Source organism: Falco cherrug, chromosome 3, assembly GCF_023634085.1.
Source record: "Falco cherrug isolate bFalChe1 chromosome 3, bFalChe1.pri, whole genome shotgun sequence".
Classification (NCBI taxonomy): domain Eukaryota; kingdom Metazoa; phylum Chordata; class Aves; order Falconiformes; family Falconidae; genus Falco; species Falco cherrug.
This window is the reverse complement of record NC_073699.1, coordinates 94,852,807-94,865,495: the sequence shown is the minus strand read 5'-3', so window position 1 is coordinate 94,865,495 and position 12,689 is coordinate 94,852,807. Positions and strand designations below refer to the sequence as shown.

The following is a 12,689-nucleotide window of genomic DNA, read 5'->3' as shown; positions in this document are numbered from 1 at the left end:
TCACTAAGTCATAGAAACACTTGCCATAATAGAAGCAACACACCTTTCTGCACAGACAACTGGAAGGAGTCTTCGGGTGAGGGCATGGCATTTTCCCCGGAGGAGGAATCCATAGGCAAAGAAGAACCAGCACATCAAAGGAGAATGCTGGGCTGGTGAGAAGAAAACACTATCAAAAAGGAATTGCAGGAAACCGGGGGAGGTTTCATTTCCAGAACAATTACCAGTTAAGTCCCTTGTAGTTCCTCATGAAGAGCCATTTGTAGAAACAGAGGATTACCTGCTGGACTGACATTATCAAAGAACCCTCCATAAAAGACATGTCTTAATTTATCACTCGACCCCATGTCTCTCCGTTCAAGATATATTCAGGTTTTGGTGCTGAGAAACAGTTTTCTGGAGAAGATAATTTGAACTTAGCTAACAAAACTCCCAGTCCAGAAGTAGTCATGGTAAGACTTCATGCTGCTTGAACAGAGGCTTGAATGACAAAAAACCCCTTCTCTGATAAAGCTAGTAAGTGCTTTAAATAATATGTATATTGCAATATTTTAGATGTAAGTGCAGGGCCTCCCAGATATATAATATAAAAGAGAAATGTTAAGAATAACAAATGCAAGGTGCTGGAGTTGTGCCTTGAATTGACTGAGTAATGAATGTAGGGGGCAATGCATTTTCATTAAAGTTTCCATTCAGATTATAAGTAATTATTTTTTTTATTTAAATTAATTTTTAACTGAATTATGTTTAATTACATTTCTTACAGATTTCAGATTATTACAGGTTACAAATTACACACTTTAGGTAGGCAGCCACTGGAAAACAGATAGAGCCTCCAAAGAACTGGAGAGAGAGCAACAATATATATAATCTGATTCTTTCCATGAGAGCACAGTGTATATGCCAGGTCTGATACAGTCAAACAGAGAAGTGAAAAAAGGTACAAAGAGTGTAATACAGTATGACAAAAGAGGAAATACTGAGAGTTTCCACCAGAATCTGAGATGATTTTTCTTATTTATAGTTTTCTATATTTTTCAGTTACAGATAGTGTAAGAAAAAAATAAATAAAACCAAACATTTAACAATGGTGGATTAAACCCTACCCCTGTTTGAATTTTATTATAGTACCTAGGAAATTCAATTAAAAAAAATTGTATGGCCTATTACATAAAGTATTATAGGATATTCTCACAGTCTCACTCTTTCCAACATACTAATTCAGTAATATTACAAACATTTTTTTTGCCTTCTACCTTTGTCTTCAGTGAGTAAAATCTCCCTTTTATCAGCCTTCTCAAAATTCAGGAAATAGAGCAATGCATAGAGCACAGGAAGACTTTTTTTCTTATTGCTTTAATGTAAACATTTCTCTTTCTCCATTTTCTACAATCAAGCAGGTTAGCCAATATTCTAATTTTGATTTCTTGGTGGTTTTTTAATTCTTGCTTTAAAATCAGAGATTACTGCAGGTAGGTTAGTAGGCTAAAATCTGACAGTACACTCTTTAGACTTTTCACTCCACTGGAGCTTGACGCAGGTGCAAGGACTGTAGGCCTTGTAGAAGAGCGGGCTCCTTCATTTTCATAATTTTGTAACACTGGCCCACATTGACTTACTTTCACAGATGGAAAATTTCCACTGAAGTTAGTGAAAAAACAGTTTGCATAAATTGAACAGAGGGTGTCACGTCCTATTTTGCAATAACAGAATGACACAATCTACGAGTACTGTAACAGTATGGGTGAAGCTTACTCAAATTTATCTTCAGTTGCCTTTCTGCCTTCTCTGAATAGATTACTGTGAAGCCATGTGACGTCTCATTTTTCTAATTAGTTGATGAGAGAATGTGGTTGTCCCTCTAGGAAATTCTGAAAGCTGGTAAGGACCCTTTATTCCAGCATTCTGAGATATCACTTGCTCCCAAGGAAGACTAAAAGCAAGGAGACAGAAGCAATAAAGGGATTCTCTCTACTCACAGAACAGGAAGCCCCTGTCCAGGTCCTTATGAAGCATTCCCAGAGATGTGTGGAACAAAATATTCCAATTTCCATTTGGAAAAATCATTTTTTGAGACAGTTACAAAATTTAGTGGGGTCATCAAGGAGCTAGAGCAGGCTCAGCAAAAACAAACACAAATCATGGATCTGCAGTGTGACGATATGTTTTTGAAAAGATTAAAGACAGGAGAAGACTGCTGCTTAATGAAGGGACTTTAGGTCTAAATGATGTGGCTAGGAGGATGAAGTGGAATCAGAAGAAACAGCCGAACAGCCAAAAGATTACTGGTTCTTACTATGAAACCACTTCTCTGAAGACCAATTTTAAAGAGTTAAAAACAAAAAAAGATCCAGCACCAGCATTTGGAAGAAAACGTAAACAAGTTAAAGAAAGATATTGAAGACTGAGTGAAGCAAAAGGCAAATTCACAAAGGAGAAAAATAAGCAAGCAGCTGGCTGATGGTCACACAGGAAGCTTTATCCAGTGCTATAAAATGTCTCGAGGATGCTGAGACTAAAAAAAAACCCTTTTGATGCATGTAAAAGAACTTAAATCTGCATATTATATCCTTCAAATAAAGCATGAGGAACTGGACCAGGTTTAGTAGACAGTGCTTGGAGATGGATCATACCATATGGAAGAAAGACAAAAAGATACAGGAACTGCAGCATCTCAGAAAAAAAAAAAAAACCAAACCACAAAAAAAAACCAGAAACATGAGGCCAAGACTGTAACTTCAGCCTTGTGTGTGCTAAGGGAGGAAAAGGAGAACACACAGAAATGGCTTCTATCCTTGCAAACAAAATTCCAGGGGAGAAAGGGATGGCAGATTGGCGGAAGGTCAACAGCTGCAATCCAAATATAATGGAAGCTGGTTGCTCAGCTTAAAATCCTGCAAGCAGAACTTTAAAATGAACAAGCTAAGATTAAGAAAATGCAACAGCAGATTGCTGAGTTCAGAAGAGAGAACCAAAAGCTGCAGCAACAGAGAGTGAAAGAACAAGAACAAAACCGCATCCTGCAGCTTGAAACTGCCAGATGGAAAAAGAGGTAAGAGTCAGAGAATCACAGACAGCTAAGGTATAACTCAGACTGATAAAACAGTGTAAGCATCCTAAGTATTTATAACAGATAGAGTTCCTAGTTGCCATGTGCAGCAGTTCCTCTTCCCTTCTCGGGATGAATTTCCACTGACTCAAGCTGGGAGTTCTGACCAAGAAGATACTATAAGAACTTTAAAGGTAAGACAGCACTTCTTCTCTTAAGTCCTTCACTGGACTTGAGTCCAAGTGTGGAATTCTGTCTTACACAGGCATTTATGCAATCATCTCACTTCAAGCAGTGATCAAACACTTTGCAATTTATTATTTGAAGTAAATGAGGGAATAAAAAGGTGTGATAATGGCCTTTTTTAACTTCTTCAAGGGGAAAAGGCATGAAAGGATCAGATTGTAAATGATGCAAAGTCTGACATCTCTTTCTTCAATTTTGCAGAACTTCTAGATACAGTTTTGTTTGTATCTTCCCTGTGCTGGGGAGGTTCAAGACTGGACGCAGTATTCCAGATGCACTCTAACACTGATTAGAGAGGTAACAGTCACTTACCTTGATTTGCTTGCTGTGCTCCTCTTGATATAGCCCAGGATGCTCTTGGCCTTTCAGACTGCTGGCTCATGGAAGCTTAGCATCCACAAGGACCTCCCAGGCCCTTCTCAGCAGAAGCTTCTGTCAGTCCACAGCCTGTTCTGTTGACTGGTGCTCTTCCTTTCCTGCTGCGGGATTCTGTGTCTGTTGAATTTCATAAAGTTCCCATTTGCTCATTCCTGCAGCTTGCCTAGGTCCCTCTGGGTACCAGCCCTGCGCTCAAGCAGATGCACTAGCTGTGCACTGCAGCCCCACACCACCATATGACACCATCTGCAAACCTTGCAAACACTTTTGCCCCCTTCAGATCACTGAGAAAAATATTACAATGGACAGGTCCTGTGACAGACCTCTGCAGTATTCACCTTCTTACTGGCATCCAGGTAGGATATGAGGCTCCTGAGAGCCAGCAGATTTCTGCTGAGCTGACAATGACTGTTGGCTAGATGGCAGAGGTTAGCCACATCTGATTTATAAACGCCCACACCCTCACTCATTCCCCATTAAAGAGTTCAGGGACCTGGAGGCAGGGGTCACTTTCGATGCAGAAGCCTGTAGGGCTGTGATCTACTTTTGTGGCCCAGCTGCAGTCTTCAGCAAAGAATTGGAGATTTACTAGGAACTATGTGGGAAGCCTGGGACCAAGGTCCCATGGTACTCAGCTCAGGGTTCAAGAAATCCCAGGCTAATGGTGAGGGAGCGTGGAGTGGGAATGGGGCTGATCCACAAGCAAAGATGGGCCAGAAGCTGAGGGTGACCCCAGCACAGGCAGTGTCCCACCAACCAAGGCACAGAACCACCAGTACCTGGGTGAGATGGTGACAGCAACAGGTTGTGTCATGAGTCCCAGTGACTCTGAAAGATCTCAGCTTCTGAAAAGTCAGCATCTCCTCCAGCTGATGATACTTCTATCATTGTTTCATAATGTTTGATAACACTCCTGGTGCATCTGGCAAAGGTTACATATGTTATTTTACCACTTGTTAGATCACTTACTGATTTGCTATGATAAAGTTTTATATAAATTGCGTGAAAAATAGAGCCACAATAAAATAAAAAACAGAATGAAATGCAGCATGTTTGCATTTAGTTGCAAAACTGAGTAAGTAATAAAGTGATTCTTATAGGTATAAGAACGGTGTTTTTTTCCCTTGTGGAAAGAGCTTTGCTCCTTCCCTGAGCAGGGAAAGAAAAAAGTGTTCAGACCCAGAACATACTGTTCAGATTTGAATGTGCCAATAGCAGTACATAAAGCCATCCAACAAAGAAAAGGGATCTGCTTTGTTCGTTTCCCATAGTATAAAGTGCAATGTCTAGGATTTAACTGAATCTTCAGTTTCCCTTTTATTCTTTCTTAACATTGACAACTCTACCATAGTCATAGGTGGCCTTCTTATTTATTGATTACTCCATACGTAATTATATGTGCATGTTCTCTTACTGGTTATAATTTATTTCCCTATTCTACAGACTTTAGGCTTAAAATACAATTTTTCTTTCACCATATATGACAAATAACACTGGCCTGCTCTTAGATTCTCTTCCCTTACTAACATTACTAAACACATCTTAGCAGAGGCTCAGAAGGCCTCAAACGCACACACTATGTTAGGTTTCAGAATACATTCTGTATTTTAACACTCAAAAACCAAATCTATGGAATACATACAATCTTAATTACCTACCAGTAGCTTTTGTGCTCAGGCTCTTAAGACAACTGGAACGTTCCAGTTTCTACTATTAATTCTCTTTGCCATTTGTCATAACTGGTCTTGGCCAAGACACCGCAGTTACTCTTCAATTAACTCCAAGGAAAGACAGTGATGAACCCTGTGCTAAATTTTCGTTCTCTGTCTGTTCAAACACTGTTAATTTTTCCCTACTGTTACACTCACTAGGGCGCAGATCATCCTTCTACCACTGAACACAACAGGAAGAGTGAAAGTATTATTGAACTGCAAGAAAAAGTGAAGAACTTTACCCTTGAAAAGAAAACCTTGGAGAAAAAGGTAGATCTTTCCTGAATCCTTGAGGAATGTACATGTGGGTCTGTCCAGCTGATTAAGGTTCTCTATGTCCTGGTTGCAGCTGGGACGGAGTTAATTTTCTTCTTAGTAGCTGGTGCAGTGCTGTTTTGGATTTGGTGTGAGAAAAATGTCGATAACATGCTGATGGGTTTAGCTGTTGCTGGGTGATGTTTATACTAATTCAATTCAAGGAGTTCTCAGTTTCTCAGGCCTTGCCAGCGAGAGGGCTGGAGGGGCACAAGAAATGGGGAGGGGACACAGCCAGGACAGCTGACCCGAACTAGCCAGAGGTATCCCATACCATGGGACATCATGCTTAGTATATAAACTGGGGGGAACTGGCCAAGGCCTGTGGATCACTGCTCAGGGACTGGTTGGGCATTGGTCAGCAAGTGGTGAGTAATTGTATTGTATATCACTTGTTTTATTTCCTCCCTTCCTTTGGATTTCATTCCTCTTCCCTTCTCCCTCCTTTCCATTATAATTTTTATTATTGTTGGTTTTATTTTATTTCAATTATTGAATTGTTCTTATCTCAGCCCCAAAGTTTTACATTCCTTCCCAGATCTCCTCCCCATCCCTCTGGCAGGGCGTGTGTGCATCTGTTTTAGTGAGTGGCTACATGGGACTTAGATACAGGCTGGTATTAATCTATGACACTATAGTACAAGAACACAGAAGTCTTAGTAATCCTTTTTGCTGGACTGAATATGAAAGCTATTTGATTCAGTGTTTTCATCACATTTCTCATGTGCCTCCTGGTAAAGGAAGTTTACTCTTCAAATTATTGCTTATTATTTCCAGTAACCACACAGTTATGCCCAGCATTACACATACTATCATATTCATTTACTATCATATTCATTTTCTATCATTATAATGCCTGTTGAGATTTAATTATCAGATTTCTAGGCCACTTGGGAATAACTCAGAAAAATGTATCCCTTCACCTGTGATACTAGGTGTTACATCCTTCTATTACTCACTCCTAAAACAAACCCGAAGGTTTCCATTGTAGCATTAGCCCAAACCAGTCAAATTATTTATGTACAGTAGTCTATGTGCAGTGTCCAGTGTCACAGAGTGTACACCAATCCTGTAGAAGACACTTCCACCCAAAGAGGGAACAGAGAGTAATTATGTGAACTGAACCTACAGCTCCTTTACTCTGCAGGCTTTACCTTCTCCAGGCAAGCCCCGGAGCTGATGTTCCTTATGTCCCACACAGGGAAAGAGTGCCTAATAAAAAGGTTTCGCTGTTTTGTAACTTATTCTACAGGCTTCTCTCTCAGGCCAATAAGATAAAATTTAATGGAGAAAAGCCCAAGGTAGTTGAAGATAACTGAATATACAGACTGAAGGGCATGATACAAAGATCTGAACAGCTGGTTACATTTGATAGCTGTGATTCTATAGCTAAAAGAATGTTTTAAGATACATACTAGAAAGAGGCTCCACACAGAATGCACAAAGCACTATTTCTAGCTCAGGGTTTATCACTGACAGTCTGTCCTTAAACATTGCTACTGCAACTGACAATTTTTATAAGACAGTCATGGTAGATATAAATTACAGTTGAGTCCCAAATGTTATTGCCATGAATGTTTAGTTACAGAAGTACATGAAAAATGTAGCAATCACAAGACAATAAATTAATTAAATGAAAACTTTCCAAGATCAAGTTATTGAAGAGAGGTCAGCATTATTCACAATGATAAAAATTAGAGGTTGGAGGCTGGTTGGATGTAGTGAGCACTGCTAACATAAATATTACTGTGCACTCTGCCCCTTTCTCTCTTGCTTCTCATTTGTCTGTGTTCATATAGAGTTTATATAATGGAGTGTGGAAGCTGACGAGGGCCCTGCAGTCCATTAATGTCTTAAGAATAAATATGCAAGACGAGATGCAGGCCTCCTCAGCTTGCTAGCTGAGTACTTGCTACTAGCTCCTGGCTAGACAGCTACTCCAGGGACGTGTGAATACACATAGTCAGTAAAACGTATGTATGTTGCCATATACCTTGTTATATAAACGCAGAAGCATAAGGTTGCGACGAAGTGCTGTTAAGGACACCTGAACACCGCTAGCAGCGCTTAGGATCTCATTAGCCTGCTACCTTCTCTAGCACAGAGATGTCCTCTTTCCCTCTTCCTCACCCACTTCAAAGGCTTATGCCTCATCAACATCACACCCCTATTTTTATAGAGACCTGCTGGAGAAGACAAACTATATTGACATGACAGAGTTCAGAAATGGGCTTGTCTTCTTTGCAGCAACCAGACATCCCTGCTCTCTTTCAGGACCGTAATGTGGTACAATCAAGTACAAAACCAGGTAAAGTGTGCATCAAGGGACTTGGAACACTAGGCAAACAAAATACCAGTAGACATTGGTGCCATTTTACTTCTGATACCAGAAAAACACACGGGATCGGTTGCTGAACTGTGGGGAGGCAGTTTGCAGCCTTTCACCTCAGAGCTTGCCACTAGCAAACAACATCCATGTCTGTGTAAGCCCCGAGCCCCTCCAGAACAAACTGTCAGCAGCTGTGAGGCGTGCCAGTTAGCTATCCAGAACTACACCATCGGATTCATTGCCACTCTTGAACTCTTCCACACTATGACTCCAAATTATGGGAAAGGGAATGCTGGTACCTTAAGCCACTGTGCCGCCTAGGCTCTAATACAAGCAAACTCTCACACCTACCAATTTGTTTGATTTGCATTTCCAGCTAGATTTCAACCAATATATAAGGATTAGTAGATAAATAATTACATGGACACGATGAATCTTCTAGTACCACCAAAACCACAAATTCACTTTGACTCTCAGGCTAAATTTTCTTGCAGAATTTAAAAATGTTGCACATGCTATTTATTCTTTATACACAGTAATTTAACAGCTAAACTGTTTAACTCCAAACATTTGATCTTTCATTTAAAGAAGATAAGGTAGACAGGTTCTCTCTTCTAGTGTCTGACAACTAACAGACTTAGATGCAATTGGGGAACTCTTCAGAAATTAGGACTCTTAACTTTGTAGTTCCCCGTTTATACAGTGCAGCACCCTTTCTTTGGTGAGAAAGACTAGATTTACGAGTTCCACATCCACAATGACATAGATCACCAAACAGCCAGGCTATCACTGAATTAGTAGCACTAATTAATTTGCACTGTGGAATAAAAATAGCTTTTTTATCTTTTGGTGTCAACAGCTTTGTTTCTCCTCTTCATGCAGACCTAAGATAAAAAACCTGGTGGCCAAAAATAATCTGCATGCTTTAAGCTGTATACATTGCAAAACCAATCACTCCAACCTTCAACCAAAGTGTTACAAAGAGTCTTAAGGTGGGCAGCCTTGAACTGGGCCAAAGGGAGCTCCGAAGCTTCTTTCCTGTTGCCATTACAGGGAGCATATGGAACTCATAAATCTGATTAAGCAATCATGTCTAGCATTGACAAATTTATCTAGATTATTAGATTTTTCAGTTGATTTTTTCCATTTCTCAGAGAAGCATCGAAGTATTTAGTCAAGCTCATGGAACACAATTTCTCCATGTATTTGTATCAGGTTGCTCTCCGGAGAGGTACCACCACCCACCCCACCCACCCTGTTTTTTTCAGATAAAAGTAACGAATCTGTGCGCCTTTGAGACAATTTTGCTGCAATAGGGTAACTAAAATTCCTTCCTTGTGAAGAAAAAAACTTGGGAATGCACTGGAAAAGAACCCCCAACAATTAACGCAAAAATCTAGCAGACCTCATCCTGTGAACGCTGGTTTGTGCCCTGTACCACCACCCAGTCGGAAGCAGCCGACAGGGCTCCCAGGGCTGAGGCTTGCGATATGACTTTCCGCTTGCATCAGTTTCAAGTTCAACCCCCAGAGTTATAATCAGTGGTGCGAGAGAGTAACGACAGCTTGATAGGTCCAAGTGGGAGACTCTCATTGGAATCATTTAATAACTGCCACATATAGTAACTGTGATTATGAAAAGTACTATAGAAATTCATAGGAAAAAAAATAATCTCAGAATTCCATATCCATAGAATTATTTCTTCAAACTTCCAAAAGCAATGATGAGAGAATCCTTGATCCAATTCTCTTGGTAGTGTTCTCTCTTCTGATTTCAGCAGGCACGACAAAATATAGAAGAGTATGAAATCAACAACTATTAGAAGAAAATTTTACAGCTTTTGACACTTCCTAAAAAGCACAAAAATTGGTCTTATCTGTGAGCCCGTGAAAAGTCCCAGCAAAAACAATGAGCTACTTTTTCAGCCTGCACTGGATTGGGGGGGTTACTCTCAAAACTATTGCATTGACCTGAACCTGAAGAGAATCAGGAAGTAGTGCAGTTCTCGGCGTATGGTGGCACTGCAAGGTATGGACAGCTATAGCAAACAAAGTCCAGAGAAAAACAGAGGAAAAAACCAAAACAAAACCAAACAAAAAAGCACCCAGCATTTTCCTAGTATGTAAAATTCCAGGAAAAATCAGGGAGCAAGTGAAAATGGCTTCCTGATTTCATAATCAAAATTTCTTTCTACATTACAAATGAGATCACTGTCCTAGTGAGATTTCAGCTAGCTTTTTCCTGAGACATCCAAGTACGCCATCCAAAACTGAGAAACAGGAAGCACAAAACAGGTTAGGACTCCCTGTATGACACTGCTCCTAAAAGCACTTTGGTGAATCCATCTCTCCTAGAAGCCACTGAACAAATGCTGAAGAGTCAGTCTGGTAGATTCTTAAACACTTTGCCATGCCAAAAGCAAGTATCAATGCAGAAGTATGTCTCTCTATATGTACACAGATATTTATTTGCCTTTTGCTGATATCTCAGAAAAAGAAACACACAATTGGGAAAATCATTTAAGTTCAACATGGAAACTGGAAACATGAGTATAGTCCACAGGCTTTAAGAATACTCATCCTTTTTGTAATATGTTACAAAACTGAAGGCATTTTTCCTAATAACAGTTTTACATGTAATTTCTAATTGAAAAGCTTTTTAAATGCAACAATACAATGCTTGCACATAACTGTGACCACACACAGAATTTCCGTGGGCAATGGGAACTCTTAGTGAATGCCAGTCCTCTCAGAATTAGCATCTGATGTAAGAGATGCTAGATCTAATAGTTACAATTAGATATTGTAACTATTATCAATGTATATTGCCAATGCTAATTTTGTTATGTCTGTGAATACACACACAGAGCAGTCTGCAAAAAAAAATCCCTGCAGTTTGTTATTCATAGTTTTTCCTTTCAGATTATAAATTGTTTAATATGGGTAGAGTATTTAGCACAGAAGAACCACAGCCTAACAAGTGTTCAGACACAGCTGTAATATTGCAGTCAGGCTGGGCTCAGCAAGTGTTTTGCTCGCAAGGTATCTCGATTATTTTCAGACACACCTTTAATTAACACCTTTCTGTGCACCCACCACATGCAAAGTCAGTAAGAGCACCACACTAGTTAATTGATTAGTGACATCAGCATCAGTTAGCTCAGGTGGAAAAGCAGCATATGTACGTAGTCACTGCTTAGAAGACACAGAATGTTTCAGATCCTACATTGCTAAAGAGGAAACCTCCTATAGCAAGCTAGTATTCTTTTTCATCCCCAGGAAAAAAAATATTTGGCTGCTTTTCCAAAAAAAACCCCCAACCAATCAACCAACCACACACACACACACACCCCCCAACTACAACAAAACCATGACTAGTTTAAGTCAAACATGGTTGGCCAAAGATCATTACATTAAACAAATGTAAAGACCTTTAGAGAAAAAGTAGTATCATACCATTGGATGGATATTATCTGACTGGAAATACTTTTATCAGTAGTAATGCATGTTCTTCTTCATAATCACACTTCATCTTCAGTCAATACTTTACAGCAGTTCAGTAACATTTTCAGCATGTTAGAAATACGATTAAGATAAGGCTTAGCTAGAAAGGCAACTTTTGATAGTATTTTTTGGTGTCATTTGTAGGTTCAAAATCAAATGAGTGAAAACAATGTGGAAAATGAAAGACAAAAGACTCATTGCTGTCACAGCAAGCTGCATATGCTCAAACGTCAAATTAAAGTTTGTGCAAAATATAGAATGTGACCTAACACTTCCCATATTTCACTGTGCCCTGTACGCAAGTCACTGAATTAACTGTTGGAGAAAAGGGAAAGCTTGGGGGCTGGTTTTGGCTTTGGTATTTTCACTGAATGTTTTGCATGTGGGATTTGGGAAGACTGTCCGTATTAATACGCTTTACACTTCACTTAACAGAAGATCCACCGGGATAAAGAAAATTTATCACTTTCACATACATTGCCTATCATGCTTTGGGAAACCTTTTTTCAATTAAACGATCAAACACATGGCTCAAAACCAGTTATGGTAAAGCAACGCAGAATTGTGAGATTTTGCTAGCACCTGGATTGGTAATACACCTTACCCTTGCCCCTTGCAGAGGCGGATGTTAGTATGTACGTTCAGCCTACTCTTTAAAAGATTCCATCGGATTTTAGCCCTCCCCTCACACGTCAGCGAAGACAAATCACGAGTGGCACTCGCTGCGTTACACGCAGGCTGAGCCGAGGGCACAGCCCCTCACGCTGCCCAGTGCCCACGGCACCTGGCCCTGCCGCCCCTGCCCCGTCCGGGTGCCGTGGCCCCACCGCCCCATGCAGCGCTCTCCAGGCGGCGACCGAAGCCTCGTACGGCCGGCGTGAGGCGTGAGGCGTGAGGCGCTCCTACTCCTGCGGCGGGAGCCCCCTGCCCGGCCGCCTCGGCACTGAGGGGCGCCCCGGCCCTTCCCCGGCCGCCTCGCGGCGCTGCCAGCCTTTCCCGGGCCCTTCCGCAGCCGCCCGGGCGCTGAGGGGCACCGCCAGCCCCTCCCCGGCCGCCTCCCGCCCAGCGAGCCCACGCCGCCGCCCGCCGCGCACATGCGCACTGAGCGCCCAGGGCCGCGCCGCCCGCCCGCCCCCACTGAAGCGGGGAGCGAAGGG

At 41.1% G+C, this 12,689-nt stretch overlaps 1 protein-coding gene across 1 annotated transcript; it reads left to right on the top strand.

Moving 5' to 3' along the window:
* The first annotated feature begins 786 nt into the window (after positions 1 to 786).
* CAGE1 (cancer antigen 1) lies at positions 787 to 12,676 on the top strand. Its single transcript, XM_055704819.1, is given in 5 exon segments — positions 787 to 2,691; positions 2,727 to 3,035; positions 3,542 to 3,592; positions 5,545 to 5,655; positions 11,677 to 12,676. Coding segments are annotated over 5 exon segments (699 nt in total). The 5' UTR covers positions 787 to 2,583; the 3' UTR covers positions 11,797 to 12,676.
* Positions 12,677 to 12,689: the final 13 nt, after the last annotated feature.